General features: G+C 44.6%; 1 protein-coding gene and 1 long non-coding RNA gene across 3 annotated transcripts in view; both read right to left on the bottom strand.

Moving 5' to 3' along the window:
- The window catches only part of LOC148595876 (uncharacterized), a 355,837-nt gene that overhangs the window by 264,130 nt on the left and 73,258 nt on the right, over nucleotides 1-18,449 (bottom strand). The gene's annotated exons all lie outside the window — the stretch shown is intronic.
- On the bottom strand, nucleotides 5,000-16,597 carry STK38 (serine/threonine kinase 38). 2 transcript variants are annotated; one of them, XM_088539775.1, is made up of 14 exons: nucleotides 16,565-16,597; nucleotides 15,103-15,235; nucleotides 13,103-13,154; nucleotides 12,834-12,956; nucleotides 12,172-12,255; nucleotides 11,247-11,370; nucleotides 10,418-10,572; nucleotides 9,317-9,419; nucleotides 8,175-8,236; nucleotides 7,704-7,821; nucleotides 7,416-7,539; nucleotides 6,532-6,627; nucleotides 6,190-6,284; nucleotides 5,000-5,412 (listed from the first exon to the last, which is right to left on the bottom strand). In XM_088539775.1, exons 2-14 carry the CDS (start codon nucleotides 15,231-15,233, stop codon nucleotides 5,282-5,284), a joined length of 1,398 nt encoding a protein of 465 aa, XP_088395901.1. In that variant the 5' UTR covers nucleotides 15,234-15,235; nucleotides 16,565-16,597; the 3' UTR covers nucleotides 5,000-5,281. The 2 variants fall into 2 exon arrangements, with proteins under 2 accessions (XP_088395901.1, XP_088395902.1); XM_088539776.1 differs by lacking the exon at nucleotides 16,565-16,597 and adding an exon at nucleotides 15,639-15,737.

The raw sequence follows: 18,449 nt of genomic DNA, 5'->3' as shown, positions 1-18,449 counted from the left end.
TTCTGTAGAGGTGACCAAGCATGGTGAAGACTTGCAGTTTTCTCCTCCATCCTCCTCCTAAGACAAAAGCCAGGGCAGGAGCTCTGTGGATAGGCAGGGTAGGAGCCAAGTAAAGCCCCGATCCCATCGACCTTGGTCAGAGTCCTCCTGCCTGTCCCAGACGTGCGCCGCTCGCAGGGCCGAGGGCAGCTGCTGTCTTCCCACCTCGGAACCGACTGGGACCATTTTGCTGTCAGGCAGGTAAGAAACATCAGTAATAAAGCAGCCTTCAGCAGGGCAAGTGCTTGTATCTGGGACCAGCTCCGCATTGATGCTCTGAATATTCTCTAGTCTGGGAGCTGGAGCTCTGTTCTCCTTGGATTTGGGCTGGCACCGCAGTTGTGCAGTGTCCCAGGCTGGTTGAGCTCACCCAGCTCTGGAGGAGCCCGGCTTGGCCTGCTTCCAGCGGGACGTTCCCATGGATTGCTTCAGGCCCCAATAGGACACAGTGTTCAGGGCTGCCAGCTTAACTGGAATGGGCCTGCCTGGCCCAGCTGCCATTTCTGAGGGCACTGTAGATTTTTCCATACCCAAGTAAGAGTTAGTGCCACCTTAGGCATGATGCTGCAAGGAGAACTTGGAGGCCTTCAGAACAAATACATAAAAGGAGGGAGAGATAGAGAGAGAGAGAGATTCCCCTGCAAAGTTCCAGCGTTCAGGTCAGTTCTGCTCCTGCAGGTGACTGCTGTTAATAGCTGCAGCAATTAGATTTTGAGTTACTGGTCATACTTAGCAAAATAGCGGCAGGTTAGGGCTGCCCCTAACTATTTAATCCTTTCTTGTCAGGGTTGCTTCATGAAGCAGATTTTATTGTTCTTTAAAGATCCATCTGTGAAGTGTAAGATCAACAATCGTAAAGGTGGTCACTGTTTTGGTGCTAAGAGCATTTGTTTTTCTCCATTTAATAATGTGACAATATCGAGCACAAGTTACCTTAAAGATTCATGAATGCTACTTCAGTTTAAAAGCAAACAGAGCCCTCTCTGCCGGCGCGTACTTGTGCTGATATATTTGGTTCCTGCTTGCAGTGTTCCTGTTCCTCGCTTCTTTCCTAGTGCAGCAAATAGATTCCTTCTTTTTCTAAGTGCCTCCGGGAAGATTTCCAGAAGTGCTTAAGGCCCCTCCGAGTGTCCAAGGAGTCCAGGTGCTCCCGGCAGCTTTTGGAAAACTCTCCCGTTGCATCTCCAGGCTGGAGAAGTGTCCTTAAGTGTCTGTCCAGAACTGATGGAGAGGGCAACCCCTTTCTGTTGTTTAGTTAGCTGAAAGCTTCTAATTTTATAGTAGTGGAAGGTAGATATATGGAATATTGACCGGGCCCAATCCTGGGCGAGGAGCTGCTCCCCCAGGCCAAGCAAGGGCAGGGGGAGCTCCCTGAGCCCCACGCGTTGCCGAAAATCGGGCTTGGGAATAGGGACGGGGCCTTGGGCTGGGCCCAGAGCCCCCCATGCCCTGTGGGGACTGGTTTGCTGACACTCCAAAAAAGCCTCTCTCCTTCGTCTGCTTCAAGAGGATTTTATTTTTTAGGGGAGCAACTTCCCTTGGAATGCTAAATTAATTTAAGTATATATAGATCTGCATTTATTTTTCTCCCTTTTATTTCATGGTCATCTCTTATTCAGGTACAGGGTCAAAGCTTGTGTTCTTCTAGATATACTCGTGTTACCTATGGTTATTTCCAAAGCCCTGCAGCTGTGTTGTTTCTTTTCTGTATTAAAGTATAAATTATTTGTGGCTTGGTTGGCTCTTAAAATTATTTGAGGTGGGGATGAGGAGAATGGAGGAGGAGGGGGATTGCTAGGAGGATGGTGGAGGAAGAGCTTTGGAGCAGGTTTGGCCACTTGGGCTTTTCCTTCCAGCTTCTTCTGCTCCAAGGGCTCTTCTGCTAAAGCCTGGGAAAGCGGCGAGAGTTTGGGAGCAACGTGCTGATCCCAGGGGGGGTGAAGTGGAATTCCTGAGGGTGGAGAGGAGCTGCCAAAACCATGAAGTGGCCTTGGAAAGGGAAATGTCTTCCTGCTTACTCTCCCTTTCAAAAATGTAAACATGAAAGGATCAAGAGTGACACTTACGTCGTGCTAGAAACGCTGGACTCTTCCTGGGGCTGCTTTAGGAAATGGAGTCTGAGACCTGTTAGCAAAACTGTGTTTACTGAAGAGTTTTATTTACACAACACAATACAAAGATTGTTCCATAAAAAGGAGGCTCCCCCAGTATCACACAAAACATCTGCCAAATCTTACAGTGCAATGTAGTAACAGCTTGTGAATAGTCATAGAACACTTTTTTCCAACTCACATGTTAAGGCAGAGTTGGAGCACAGTGATAAGAAACACTTAAGTGCAGGTTGGTGCTGGGCCTGATACAGAGGTCGAGATGAAGGGGCAGCGTAACGAGGGGTCAGATCCACGGGAAGCTTAGCTTGGAAGTGCTCCTGGAAAACCCCGTTGGAACCAAAAAAGAGAAAGCAAGAAAACAAGTGTTTGCAGCTCAAAAGGAGCTAAAAGATATTTTGACCTTGGTTTAGCAGATGATAATTAAAATTATACACACACCCCTGCAGCTAATGAAAGTGTTTGGCTAATGTGGAGGCCTCGAGGAACCTGACTCTGTTAGCAGTGAAGCCGGGATCCTGGGAGCAGGACACGGCCCCTGGCAGTGACCAACGCGGGGACAGAGGAAACGGGCTGGGATGGCAACAGCGAGAGGAGAGCTGCCCCTAGGGCAGGCGGCCGGCATTCCCAGGGGAGAGCCGGCATTCCCAAGGGAGAGCCGGCATTCCCAGGGGAGAGCCGGCATTCCCAGGGGAGCCACCGCCTCGCACAGCGAAGGTGCCCAGCTGCTCCTCGTGCCTTTGAAGCTTCGCCTCCACTCACAAGGTGGTAATAGGAAGAAAATGGGAACAAGCTGAGATTCCAGAAGACAGGTTAAAAAAGAGGCAGTAAAAATGCGGGGAAAATAGGCAGTAAAAAGGGGGAACCACAGCAAGTTCTCACAGTTAATAATCCTGGAGCTTCTCTCATCTTTGGTATTTATAAAAACCACCTGTCCCTTTAGTAAAGGGCTAATAATGGAACTGCTGTCTCCACAGCAGCTTTCAAGGGTTTTGCTGTTGAAGTTTTAAGGCGGTAACTCAGCTGGTAGGAAGTGAAAGAATTGTTCAGGTATTAACAGCTCTTGTTTTTTCCCATTTTTCTAAGGCAACGCTCTCAAAAGGCTGAAAGAAACCCCAGGAGGAGGAGATAGAGCAGCAGGTATCAGCTCTTAATTAAAAAAGGATCAAAAGGGGAGGGGGAATAAAAGATGATATTATTGACCAGTCAGTGAAAAGCCTGATCCTGTAAATCAGTGCTCCAGGTAGCCCTTGTTACTAGGAGCAGCCCCTAGTGCCTGGTCCCTAGATTAGGGCTGTTCCTGCATCCCGGCTTTGTCGGATCCAGCTAGTGGCTAAACTGCTTATGGCAATTCCTGTAATTCCAACCCCGCGCGCGGGAAGCACAAAGGAGGGTCGGGGAGAGGATGTGTCACCAGCCCCAGCTACGTACAGAACTGTCACCCCCCCAACATCCGTCCTTCATGATGGCACTCAAGTCCAAAGACATCTAGGTAGAAATTCCCTAAAAGCACCTATATTAAAAAAAAAAAAAAAAAAAAACCAACAACAAAAAAAACCCCAACACTTTCACTACACCCCCGTTTTCTTTTGCTTGCTAGCTTAGAAAGTTAGGACTAAATATAACTGAAAGCCACTGTAGCCCTTTGAAACGCTGGTTTAAGGTTCTGCACTTAGTGTTGAGCACCATGGAAAGGTCACAGGAAGCGGAGATGGTTCATACTGAAACGCGCTCTGGGAAACCCCGGCAAATTAAAAAACAACATGTGCAAGATCCAGACTGGTCCCCGTTAGGCCCGAATGCTGATGGCCGCTGCCAGCAAGAGCTCGGAGTAACGCCAAGGCGGCATCGAAACGGAGCCCGCGCCCCGGGAGGGAATTACCCAAAGCTCAGCTGGGGCCAAAGGCTCCGTCCCGAAATGCCGTCGTGGCCAAGGAGCATAGGGAAAGACAGGCACGTTGGGGCGCTCCTGGAGAGCGCCCTGCTCCGCAGGGAATGGGCTCTTAGGGATGCCAGCGGGCACTAATCGGAGAGGGACCGCGGGCAGCACCGTCTCCTAGAGCCCTCCAGGGCGGCTGCTTCAGCCATGGAGCACAGGGAGCTCCGGACACGGCCCCAGCACCGGGACCGCGCGGGAAGGACGCGGGGATCGCGCTGGGGTGGAAACGAAGGCGGCCGCGACCGCTGGGGATGAGCAGAGCCCTGCGGCCAAGAGAGGGCAGCAGCAGGAGCACGAAACCCACCCAGGCCAGCGGTCCCCAAGGCGCCCGCCGCAGCGGGGTGAAGGAACTGCCCTCCCTCTGCCCCAATCCCAGGGCTGCCACCAGCCCCTGCCCATCACCTGCACTGTCTGCACACACCTCCTTCCTTGCAGGAACCAAAACCTGTTGCAATCTGTGGCAGGAGAGCCCTGCTCCTCTTATCACTGCTTAGGGAGGGGAAAAAAAAAGCTACACAATTTTTTAATTTAGAAAAATACTAAATGGCTTGAGGGTTGCTGTCTTAGTACCAAAAGTAAAGTGCACCACAACTCGAGGCCATTGTGATAAGAGCTGAGAAACGCTATTAAAAGAGGCTTCCAAGTAGCATTATAAAAAACAGTACTACAAACTAAAGTTAAGGCAATATAAGTTGTGTCCTTCTGCTAGATAGTTTACTGGAGAGTTGTCTACCTCAAACTTCAATTATTGCTTCATTTCCTCTGTACTAAAGTCCTTTGTCACCGGGAAAACAGTGCTGGCAGAACTGGCAGACTGAGGACGTCGCTTAATGCAGGACTCACAACACTGTCCACACAGATACCACGGGCAAAGCAAAGCTCTCCCTCCTGACGGGCTGGCCAAGCGGGCAAGGAATTTACAAAGAAAACAAACTCCTGCTCCTGAAGCAGCAAAACGTGCTTGCAGCAGAGAGGACAGAAGCATTTTGTGGAAGTTTTCAATGGTGCAGAAAGACAAATTTCTTGGTAGTAACCAGAGTGTGTAACAAAAACAGCTCCTGAAATGTTCTCCAAGAGTTCATAGCCCTCATGTTTTCTTTAAAAAAAAAAAAAAAAAAAAGTTATTTTATGGGTTGAAACCCGAAGTGGAGAAGTGAAATTCCAAGGCTCAGCAGAAGTTCCAGGTAAAGACTTATTACTTCCCTGCTTTCATGTAGGATGGGATCGCTCCTCGGGCTGTCAGCCCCTCAAAACGCTTGTAGGTGTAGTTGATAAAAACCCAGTCTTTGTTCTTATAGTCAGTCTCTGGGTGGTTGCTTGTGGCAACTGTTAAGACAAAGAAAAGAGAAGGCTTGAAGAGGTTTTCACATATAGATACGAGGGATTCTTACACCAAACTACGTGTGATCCCCTTCTGCTCCCCCTGGGAGTTAGAGGCCAGCAAGAAGTCGGGCAGTGCCAAGAGGTGCCACTGGCAGGGTCAGGCCCATGGCTCCTGCTGAGCTTTCCGGTGTCATTTGAAGCCTCACACGTGCACACAGACAAATTAAATACCAGTGGCTCTGCGGAAATGGGCAGTTAACAGCGTGGAAAGTATCTCAGTACTAACTGTTTCCTTATCTCTTACCACATATATCTAAAGAAAGCCAGCGCCGTTATCAGGCGCTTAACGCTGCACTCCTGAGTTATTATTAAACCAGAGTATGGACCATGTAATAGCTCAATCACTGAATAAAGCAGAGGAAAGAAGAGGCGTGTGAAAGTCTGAAGAGGATGTGCCATGGATTTAAGCACAAAACAGTCTTCTAAGGCCATTTATGCATCTACCTGCTGCAGACCGTCCCGAGCTCGACCCCTCATCCACTTGCTCTAAGTGCAGCCGTGCAGGGTTTAGCCCTACCAGCAAGTTACACTTTTGTATCACCTCAAAACACAACGTAATTAACTCTTACTCTGAACTTACTACTGCTTCTTAGTAAGATCTGGTAAGATTAACAGTGAGATCCTACTTACTAGTAAGATCTCAGGATTCCCTGGTACCAGGAAAAATGCATTATTCTACTGGAGAAAAAGAACATTTACCTGCAGAACCCAAGCAGTTACCTGTTGGTTTAAGGATATCAGATTCTGGGAATTCATCGAAGTTTGAGGTGTCATCAATGCTTTTAATTTCTATCGAAATTGCAGCAGGTCTCTCTCTGCCAAAGAGAGCAGATGCAGCATTAAGATTTTTAAAGACAGGGGAAAGCAGGATACAACCACGTTCTTATTTTCTTAATAGCCTCCGAGAGTGACAGTCCTGGCCCTGAGCAAGCCTGGATGGAGGCCCAAGCTCCTCTCGCCCACACGCGGCTTCCAGGGCTCCTCCCGGGTCGCTCCGGCCGCTCGAGCGCCTTGGAAGAGGCGGCAGCCACGAGCAGCTGCCCTTTCTGCCAGGCATCTTACCTGATGTGCTCCCAATCAACCCCTTCAAAGAACGGGTTACTCTTTATTTCCTCCACACCAGATGCACCAATTCTGTGCTCCCATTCACAGCAAAATCTGGGATGGAAGGAAGAATGAACATGAAGGAAGAATGAAAACAAAAGCATTCCATTTAGAAATGGAACAGCTTTCTGAACTGATGAGCCTACAGTTTCTTAACAACCTATAAGTGGAGAAGGTTAAGAACTCCCACTTCAAAAACAACAACATGCTGCAATTACGACACAATATTTTTTCACAACAGGGTCATGTGTCTTTTAGGGAACAGTATAAAACAGGAAAACATAAAGCCTAACAAGCTAGACATGTATATTTTTGTCCTGAGAACAGATTAGTGATCAAAAATACTAGGTGCATGGAGGGAGAAAAAAAAAAAGAAAAAAAAAAAAAAGGAAAAAAGAGAAAACCGAAAAGAGCGAGGAAGAATCAGCATGCACTGGGGTGTTTGTATGCTCCAGTGCATACAATGACACCACGTCACAGTCAGTGCTATGTTATGAAGCCAGCTCTGCCATACAGATGTCACCACCACCAAGAGAAGCTCGCAGGGAAGCCAAAGAGCAGGAGCACTCAGATTTTGCAGAAGTAGCAGCACTTACAGGGGAGCTCCTTTTAGCACAGTTCAGTCAGGGCTCCACTACATTAACTCCAAGACACAAAGGTATCTGATTTGGGAGCTCAGCAGTTGATGCATGTGAATAACAAACTAAGGAGCACTCTTAAGCATCTTTTCTTTTTTTTTTTCTCCTTTTTTAAGTGTGAAACTAGATATGAGAGGCATTTAGTACTGTTTGCATGAAAAGGAAGTTAGTAATGTATTAACTGGTAGACCATATGACTGGCACCTTAAAATAAGATCCTTTGCTTTATCAGATATCGGAACTTCTGGAGGAAATGTGAGAGTCTCTTTCCAATTCATTACTTTCTTATATGTTTCTTGAGGAGTCTCAGAACAGAAAGGTGGGTAACCTGAGGAAAAAAAAGAGAAAGATACCATCTTTCATAGAGCAAAAATAGTTCCTGTAATTACTAAAACCTACAGTGCATTAGTTAGAACACACCTGAGAAAACAGGCCCGGGTGGATGCTTTCAGACCAAGCCCAGCAAAGACGCGATTCCTGCCTGTGTCTTACCAATTAGCATCTCATACATGATGACCCCGAGCGACCACCAGTCACAGAGCTTGTTGTACCCGGTCTGCATGAAGACTTCAGGAGCAATGTAATCCGGGGTGCCCACCGTGGAGAAAGCCTGAAACAAAATTCCTTCAATTATATATTTTTCCAAGAAATCTGACCGCTATGAACTGGGAGCTTCTGCAAAAATAGTAATTTTGAAGACGACTCCAGATTTTCTGCTCCATTTTCTTTCTGTTCTGTTTCTTTAGCAAGGCTGTTTAGAGCCTTCAAGATCTGTCAAACAAAGTCAACATGCTCATGTGAGGAGTCTGAAGGCGTTTTTTCAGAGAAACAGGCAAAGTTATCATTGTCTATATGCAGTGAGAATGGGCCACTAACCCATTTTTACATTGAAAATGTTAAGAGTGGGCACTTTCAGCTAAAAGGTGAGCAGAGAGTATTTCACAGCAGGTGAGATGTACTTACCAACTGACGTCTATTTCTCTTCCAAGTTTCTGCTTTTCTCTTGGAATTCATGTTCTGGAAAGCTAAAGCAGATTGGAACATATATGTGACTGCATCCTACTGGTCACCCCATGGGCAGTTTTATTCCCAGCCCACCGCACAGCCTAAAATCTCCTTGCCAACATCAAAAAGGAGTAGCCAGGTCCTTGATAAAACTACCCGCTTTGTGTTCAGCTGTGGCAGGAAGAGGTTACTCAGGTGCTCATCACTGGCCCTCGTGGCCAAGGCTGCCATCAGGCAGATGCTGGAGCTATTTGTGGAACACACCTTAATTCACCTCGCAGAAGACAAGCACCATTAAGCAGAGATGAGCCACTAAAGCTGCCCTTGCTCATTTTACCTACAGGGCACCTCCAGAGATCAAAGTGATCACCACCCTCCAGCAGAAAGTGGCAGCTGACAGTTCAGAGCAAGCAAGGGACACAGAGATGCAAAGAGCATCTCTGTCAATACCCTGAACTCCCCAGCAACTTCCAGCCCTCAACTGCAACACAGACATTTTGAGTACTTTTAGTAAAGTGCTATAAAGACTTCCATTAGGGAGCCAAAACCCACTTCAGGATTAAAGTTACTCTCCTTCAGAAAACATCTGAATGTTCAAAGAGGCTCTGATCTCGCTTGTTAATTTAAGTAATGCATGAAATACAGCTAGCATCTTCCAAGTCACACTTCAGTTTTTATTTGAAGTTTATCACATGTGGTAAGGAGAGCTATAGCAAAAAGCAATTTGACAGAAAAACTTCAGGAAATGCAGATTCCAAGCAGTTAAGTGACTGTATTTAGAAATGTTCCATCTGAGTTTGCCCTGTTCAGCCATGTATTTAGACAAATATCTCATTCTAGCTATATTTATATAAATGACCTTACCTCATAACTGCTTCACAACTGAAATTCACTGAGAATTCAGAAATTTGCAGCTTGCATTAAAGTAACAAATTATTTCTAGGAAGTATTTTACAGAAGATAAAAACTACACTTTAAGGTACAACACTGATAATTAGACACCATCTGCAGCCTTCCGAGCTCACACTAAAACGATGTTTAGCATTTTCAGGCCCCAAGAGCAAGCACACAGCTACTGCTCCGGAAGGCAGGTGACTTACTGAAGTCACTGGGAAGACTGTGGTTCAGGTTCCTGTAGAACTCTGTCCTGTGAGCTTTCTTCAGTCCAGTACACAGCCCGAAATCTGATAGTTTCACATGGCCCTAGAAACAAAAAGGCCCCAAAAGTAATGTGAGGTGTTATCATAACACAGAATCAAGCTATTAATCCTTTCTTCCCTGCTACACAAAAGCCCAGCAGCCCTTTTCCAAGAAGCCTCTGCCCGTGAGCTGCAGACTGCTCTGTCCCGAGGGCTGAGGGTAAATGACTCCAGAGGGAGCTGTAGTCCCGAGTTGGGTATTGACATCCCTGGAGAGCAGGAAAATCACCTTAACGTCAGTCACTGCATCTGTCCTAGTGCATAATGCAAAGCCACACTCACTCCGTGGATTTTTTTCTTCCATATTTAAAATTAACATCATTTTTCAAACTCTGAATTTATCTACAGATAGATGTAAACATACTGAACTAAATCAGTAATTCAAAAACTGCACTATTAGCTGGCTAACAGTAAAATGCAAAGATTTACTGCTGGCAAGCTCTTTCCAACAAGCTAAATTTTAAGCAAACTCAGTTAGTAATTGGGAGATAATGAAATAGTCAAGTTTTATGCAACTACCTGCAGTAAACATCTAGAAGCAATCGAGTAACCTGATCAGTCCTCAAAAACATGTCGTTTTTCTGGGGAGAATGGTTCACTTTCAGGCCCATTGATGTAGTGGGCTACATCCTTGGCATTTGCTCAGGATCATCCATAGTTGGGAAGCATGTGCAGGACAGATGCCAGACCAAAGGAAACATCTTGACCAACAGGGGAGAACTGAAACTAACTGTATGTTTTAACTGCAGCTGAAATAACCCAAAATAGCTGAAGCAACTGTCACAAGAAAATTCAGCATGAGGGAGGGACTAATACAATGATGGTGGAGAGGCCAGACTTTGTTTTTCTTCCCTAGGGATATGGCAGAGATGCCTTCAAGGGTCAGGAGGAAGCAAACTAAGTAAGAAGCATTAGCTTATTTCATAGTGCTGAGCACTAGCTAAGGTCAGTATGAAAAATTACAAGACCTATTTACTACTACCCCCAGGGGTTAGCACATACCTTGCTGTCCAAAAGGAGGTTGTCTGGTTTGATGTCGCGATGGATAAAACCCAGCTGGTGAATGGAGTCGATGGCGAGCACAGTCTCAGCTATGTAGAACTGTGTCTCCTCCTCTGTGAGGGTGTCCTTCTTCATCAACAGTGTCATCATATCACCTGGAAGCCAGCAAACGTAAATACAGATTAATACACGAGCTCCAGTCTCACTCATTTGGAGGACATTTTACAAAGAAAATAACTAAGCTATTAAGAACTTCATGAAACTTTTTTTTAAAATACAGTTGCTCAACACTTATGTGACTTAGCAAAAGTATTTTGCTTTGAATCAGTGTACGTGGGAAGGGTTTGAGTAGTCTTAAAGTTCTAAATAGCACAAAGATGAAATAAATACCTGTACAGAAACATCCCTCAAAAAAGTTAGCTATGGACAGCTACTCTTGACTGCATAACTGGATCTCAGATTAAAACCTGTACTTTTGGCTACACAGCTGCTCCAAAAAACCAGCTAAGAGTGAAAGGATAGAAAATTAAAGCTGGTGATGGTTCTGTGGGTTGCCATCACACAGCAAGGATAACGAGCAGAATATCAAGGTAAAGCATCCACCATCTGCAGCTAGCAGACAAACAGGAAACCCAGGTCCAACCCAAAACAGAGCTCAGCACCCCAACTCCAACAAGCAGGAAGCTTTAGGGGCCACTTGTTTCTTCACAGATTAACGTCCAGTACAAGCAGTGCTCTAGTCCCAGTAACAAAAGACAAGATTGGTAATTCTGAGGTTAGGCCTGCACAGAACAAAAGGAAAAACAACCTTTTGATTCCAGATAATTACCTCCAGGCAGGAACTCCATGATAAGATAGAGGTTTAGCTTATCCTGGAAACTATAGAACATTTTCACGACCCACAAGCTGTCTGCTTCCACTAGGATGTCCCGCTCTGCACGAATATGGCCAACCTAGAGATAGACATATGCACTTCATTAATTACAAGCCTAAGTTTTACTAGATAAATGCATTTCATTAGGTAATTCATCCTGAAAAGCATCAAATATTGAAAATACAACAGTCAACATTTCTGCATGAGGGCAGAAAGCTTCAAAACATCAAGAGGTTCAAAACACCACTCAAATATTTTCAATATTTGATAAAATAGCAATAACACCTTTGAAAAGCAGCTTTTGTCCAAAACACGATTAATTACCATGTGAAAAACCAGGAGATAGGAAATATAAGTTACAGAGTTCTGAAACACATATGGTTGATTACATAAGCAGGTTAATCCTATATACAGAAATACCCTGTTTTTTTCCCCTGATCTTTAAAGAACTAGCTCTTTTCTAAGCAGTTAATATGTCCTTCAAATATAGCTTCACACTACTTGCATAGATTTACACCGGGGCACTTATTTTGCACAAAGCTCCTGCATGAGGAAACAGTGGCTTATTTTTCAAACAAGTACCAATTCCATAAATGAAAAATGCAGTAATATTCATAAAACATCTATATTTGTGACAAAGAGAACTAAAAATAAAATATAAGGAGGCTTAAGAGAAGCCACCAGTCTTTATGAATTTGTAGGAGATTTTTTATGTTTTCTTTTCTCAATAAGAAAAAAAAATCAACAAAAAAATTAGCACAAGTTTTTCCCTAGATAACATGGACTAGGGGCACCCGTTCCTCCTATCCACACACCACAATTGCCTGCCAAAGTCATTAAAACAAAGATGGTAATGTTTCTACTTAATAGGGTTATTCACCTGCTCCTTTTCAAGCATATCAGCTTTGCGCAATATTTTCATTGCATAAACATGCCCTGTATCTTTCTTCTGGACAAGTCGCACCTGAAAAATATGCAAAAAATTGAGTCAAATAGGCCATTAAGCACCACAACTATTCATAAATTTGAATATTAAGCTCTTAAAACAGATACTTGGCTTCTCTTTTTTGCAGGCTTATCAGATTGCTAAAAGCAAGCATGACTTAGTGCATGGTAACAGCATGCAAGTTCTGTTAATTCTAGGACACCACTTCATTTTAATACAGATGACACATTCAGCAACCACTCAGCTAAATTAGATGGTCCAAAGCTGCTTTCTCTGGAAAAGGCCACCCCAACAGAAGTGACCCTTCAGTTCTCATGGTTCCGGCCCCAAAAGGCCGGAATTCAAAACAGTGACCAACTTGCATTTAACTTACCTATTAAGCCCTTCTCAGCAGTATTAATGTTCATTTAAAGCACATTGTTTTTAAACCAGCATTGATTAGGCATAAAAACGGATGCAACTATTAAATTAAAATCAATCTGCAAGTATTGCACAACATATGTTTGATTTATGTATACGATTGATTTACGTAAAGACTATTAAGTCTTTAAAAAGCATCAGTGCCTTTCAGAAACACTCCTCTTTTCTGGATTTACCTCTCCAAATGCTCCTCTGCCTATTACTTTTAAGGATTCAAAGTCTTCCAGACCCAGCCTTGTTCTCTTCAGACGCAGAAACTCTGTCTCCTTCTGTGCATGTGCCGACCTCCTGATTCTCTTCTGGAGTTTACAAAAAAACAGGTGGAAATTCTGCAGTTAGGTTCTGTACAGATGACACCAATCCAAGTAAAGATGCTACATCTCCATTTATTAAAGCATATCTCTTGTGTTATCTGACCATTAAAATCATTTTTCTTGCTTATTACCTCTTCATCTTTTAAGCCTTCTTCTTCCATCATTTGTTCTAGCTTCTTTTGTCTAAAGCAGAGACAGAAATTAGAAGAGGTTGAATCTTTAATATTTTGCACGCACATATCTGGCTTTGTTGCTGTGAAAAGATGAGGTAATGCCTGCAAGTAGCAAGTGTAAGAGATCAGTTAAATAAAGGATTTTTAAGAATCTAACTTTACAATTTTACTGTTCTAGCTCTGTCCTCTCTAATATCAAAAATGTAAACCTGCCTGCAATTTCAGGCATCTTCATGTATCTTCAAAATACATGTTTTTGTTGTACAGAAACATAAATTGAGGAGATCTGGGTTCAATTCTTGGCTTTCTCTTTGACAACCGAGCAAGTCACTTACAGCCAGAGCCATATAAATATTTAAGCACTGAAGTCTCGTTTATTCCCAGGAGAATTAAGCCCTATAAAACCTTCGTGGATCTGCATCTCTTTGTAGTATCTCTGCATGTCGAACTCACTATATGCAAAATGAAAAAAAAAAATCTACTTCCTAATACTTGAGATGCTCAAAATACTTGGAAAGAGGGAACGTGTCAGTACACATTCTCTCCCTTAAAGACTACTTCTGCCCCTAAAAGGGTATTTCAAGCCTCAGTACAAAATGGTGACGTAGGGGCAGAAAAAGCAAAGGAAACAAGATGTCAGTACCTTGTGGGAACCCTGCACTGACCACATCGGCAACTGTCAGAAATGGGTGTTTTGTTTGTGTTTGTCTTTTTTTTGGGTAGGACATTAAAAGCATACCAAATCATTCCTTTTTATGCAAGTCATTCTTTGCAAGATCCCCTTCCAGTCTCCTGTGCTCCCAAGCAGCTGCCACTACGAGACAGGATCGTGGGCTACTGCTTCCAGAATCCAGCGTGTTTTAATCAATTTGCCCTATTTAAGTGCCCAGTCAGCACATTTCACACTCAAAACAGCAGCTCAGGCACCAGAAAACGAGTGTCACTGCAGTCCCCAGCATTACATAGCTCAGAGTGACTGAGCAATGCTCAAGTTCTCCTCAATACCCTTAGTATTTCCTGTCAGCATTTCAGTGCATCTTTTATCCCTGCTATTAAAGTCCAATTTGCACATGTTAAAAAGCATATAACGTATGAAAGTCTGTTATGGTTCTTCAGAAAAAAAATCTTGGTCTTCAACAACAAAAGTTATCATTGAGGTTTTAGAATCAGAGAGCAGTACTCGTAACAAACCAAGAACTATATAAAGACAAAGCAATTAATTCAGTGATTTTTCCCCCTCTTTTCTCTCATTATTAATTTAAGGACTTGAAGAAAGTGATTTTGTTTTTCTAAATTGCCTCTTCATTTCTGCTATTCCTGAAGTTAGCGGGCATTCCACTTGGATCAAGTTGGCTTTTCCAGCTCTAAGTCTGCACACAGAGGAATTCTGATTATAGACTACATTGCAAGTTGGGAATATATCACAAGCCCCAGTGCTACAATTTGAGGGTATTCAGCAGATTAGAAGGTTCCAGTCAAAGAAAACAAAAATAATACATCTCACTTAAATCACTTGTTATATTTGGACTGATATATTTCAAGGGATATGATAAAATTCAGCTAATTCATGGGCAAGAAGTTTGCATGAAATGACATTAAATGACATCCGCAGAGCAATCGCTCTTTGCCTTTGAGAAGATTAATCTTCCCTTATCAGCTGCCTCTGTCACAGTTCACAACCCAAAATGAAACTGATGCCATAAGAGCCATGAAAAGGGAAGAAGCAACAGAAGCTAGTTTCAAATGATCAAACATGCACTTTTTAAAACTTTATGACCATCATCTCACCTTTTGCATCTGCAAGAATATTTCAGATTATTTCAGCAAAGACTCAAAAAGCTCCAGCCTAAAATACGCCTTTTTTTTTTTTTTTTTTTTTTTAATAACGTGGACCAAGACGATGAAGATTTCTTTTGGGGTCTTAAGCAATTTAGAAAGGAGGCAAGAAAGGCTTTTACCTCATCTCCCGTTCTTCATGCTGGGCAATGAGATTGCTATAGAAGTTCTCTAATGTCACCTTTGTCATCGTAACTCGCTCCTTGGTGTGATTACTCATGGATGAGCAGGGTGTCGGGCCTGTCATTGCCATGGCTGTTAGGAAAGAGAAAGGGAGGCAACACCTCACATTAGAAATGCCAAATAACTTTCATTTAAGATACACTGAATCACAGAGGCCAAAGCTGAATTTCAGTATTATCAGCAGAAAAGTGATAACAGTCCAGTTGTCTAAACCACGAGCAAGTACGGAGAAAAAAATCTTACAAAACAAAGGTACAAGTCAAACTTCCTGTTTTGAATATTTTTGATCTGAAAATAAGAGGGAAGGAAACTTGAGAAACACGATGCCTCAAAACCCACAATTTTAGGCAGTGCTGCAGATGTTTTGCCTTTCTCCCGATATTTTCTCCCTAAAGAGAAAGACTAAGACTCCCATAAAGACTAAGTCCAAAAACATTGTGCAAATGTCTAATCCAAAAGTTCCTCTTCCTTTGACCTTTATAGAAATAAAAGCATCAGTTGCAAGCTGCCTCCTCTACAGTGAATTTTATCAAAATTCTAAAAGTTATCCTGATGATGGAGTAACTGAGAAAGAAAAAAAGGAAAAAATTTAATTGTTTAAAATAATAAACGCACTCTAGTTTTAAGCATTCTGTACACACTGAATTCTCTTAATATATCAGAGCATGCCAATTCCATCTTGCAGCACAGCCCTGGGGCACATTTAGAGCCTAATTCTGCTTTCCAAAACACATTCAAATCCAGAGACATCATATGCAAAGTTGTATTTTAGCCTACATTTGCCAGTCACCATGTAACTGTAGCAACAGAGCTAAAGCTGTAACTATTACTAGAAATTGCAGACAAAGGTAGGTTAGACAAACTTCCCCTTTCTACGATATTTAGGTTCTGCCAAAATTGATTTTTTCCTTGTTTACTTTTGTAAAGTGATGCCTTATAGATAAAAAGGCCCTTCTTTACAAACCTTAACTGTTTTGATATGCCCACAGGTTTCTTTATAGAAAAAGCTTAATGAGAGAAGCAGCCTCTCGCTGTACTTTTTAATCTTATTTATGTGCCACGACAGGGAGACGCAGGGTGCTGTCCCCCACGCGACACAGAGCAGACAGCATCCCCAGGAACACTCTGCCCTGGCTTTCGTTTCCCTGGAAGAGCGTGAAAATTGTCTAGTAGAAGCAGCTTGGAAAGAACCTCCAAAAAGAAAAAAAAAAGGAGAGGAAAAAAAAAGAAAGTCTCGAACTCAAAGGGACGGAACCACCTGCACGTTCAGGTGCCTCCGCTCTGGGGACGGCCGTGACACGAGCCCCGGGCGGGGGAACCGGCCCGCAGCCCCCCGCGACCGGCGGCCTGAGGCGGGGGCGGCCCCCGGTCCCCATGGCAACGGGCGAGGGGGCGGCTTACCGGAGCCCCCCGGAGCGGGGGGAGGGTGAGGAGCAGGAGGAGCCGGCGAAGTCCCGGTACCGAACCCGACTCCGGTACCGGCGGAGCGAGGCGGAGCTGGGGGGAGGGCGGCGAAGCGGTGCCCGAGCCGCGGCACCGCCGCCCCCCGCGCCGCCACCGACGGCGACCCGGACGGGACAAGCGCCCCGCGGGAGCGCGGCGGCAGCGCGCATGCGCCCCCATCCTCCCGGCCACGCCGCCACCCCGCCCTCCGCGCAGCCGCACGGGCGGCGCATGCGCGCGGCGCCTCCCGCCGGCTTGGGCGGGGGGGGGGGGGGGGAAGCTCTACCGCGCATGCGCAGTGCGCAGGTGCCCCCTGAGGGGAGGGTGCGCGGCCTCCGTCCCGGCTCCGGGCGTTTCGGCCTGAGCCTTGCGCCCCAGCTCAGCCAAGTCGTCATCTAAAACAGCTTTGTTCTCAGCCCTGTGGTGCTTCCCCGCTCTGCTGTCCCAGAAATATCTGAAATCACCTCAGTGTCACTGCAGTTTGAGTGGGCACCACGTGGAAGGCTCTGGAAGGGCATTGACACCTTACTGTGAGGAGAGAGCTGGCCTGGGACAAGGACAGCCATGACCCAGGGGCCTCTCAGTGGAGCTTTTAACTCCTCCTGGTCTGCACTGAGGTAAAGGTTGAGAATTTCAAGTCTTTCCAGTCTCAATGGTCAGTAAATAACGAGTCAATGCAGATACCATTTACAATTTGCAAAGGTTTCCGCTTGTGTGTTAACAAAGGGAATCTTAATGTTATTTCTATTGCTACAAAGCACACCTACAATACAGTGTGAAGATTTTTATTAATACCACTTATATGTCTGTTATACGTTATTATGTTGACAACATCAAGACATCTTGGGTACAAAAGATGCTGCTGCGAAATACACGCTGCACGTGCTACGGAGGTCCAGCAGTGGCGGGGGAGATTGAGAAATCTGTGTCACATACAGTCCCTACATGATGGGAATGCTGCTATATCCGTAACACAAGAGACACTTAATTTCTGACAGGGTGATTTTGCAATTACACGGGTCCTTGCTTTGCAAGGCAGAGCTGGTCAGTTTGACATTAAAGGTGAAGAGCAAACCAAAATGTTTGCGCCATCTGTTTCTCTTTCAGGAAACCCAAGTGGCCTCATGAAGTTGGTTTTGCACCTAGAAAATGTGGTAAGCTGTGAGAGCTCTTCAAGGGGGTTTCACAGGGGAAAGAAAAGGTAGGACATCTTAAAACAAAAACCTTAAATATTGAGGCTGGAAGCTGATTCTTATCACTCTTCCATCAGGGGAATCAGTGAATGTCTGTGACTGGGATTAGTGGGTATCTGCTGCTAATTTCTACCTCTCAGGCCTGGCAAATGTTTGCCTCCATCCTAGAGGAAAGTCTGAGAGATGAAAGACTTCCTAAATCATCAGAAATGCTTAGAAAGCAGAAAAATAATAAACCTGAGAGCCTAAAGACTGATTAAAGTTATTGTTACTGCAGGAAGTGGGAAAACGTCAGGCAGGAGGGACCTAAAACAGCATCTGTGTTGGGAGCTGCTGTTTCTTTAGGAGGCAAAACATGAGGTTGCGAATGAGGCTGTGAATATGCAGAGTAATGAACCAAACTTCCTGCTATGCCTGGACTGCAAGAGCTGCCACAGGCTTAAGATAGCAGTAACAGCCAGGGAGGACCCTGGCATAGAAAGAGGTATTTCTGGCCTGTGAAAAATCACCCCATCTCACAATCACACTATTCAGACTGCCTGCTAGGGAGAGAATTTGGGTCCTTCTGGGGCTTTTTCTTCAGCTCTTCAGGGGTAGTTAATGCAACAAATGGACATGACTTTTCTTTTGCGGTTCACTTTTGCATTAGC

This window comes from Tinamus guttatus, unplaced genomic scaffold, assembly GCF_059628265.1.
Source record: "Tinamus guttatus ecotype Peru unplaced genomic scaffold, ASM5962826v1 Tinamus_guttatus_pri_ptg000049l, whole genome shotgun sequence".
NCBI classification, from domain to species: domain Eukaryota; kingdom Metazoa; phylum Chordata; class Aves; order Tinamiformes; family Tinamidae; genus Tinamus; species Tinamus guttatus.
Note: the sequence above shows the minus strand (reverse complement) of the source record. Positions and strands in the feature narration are given on the sequence as shown.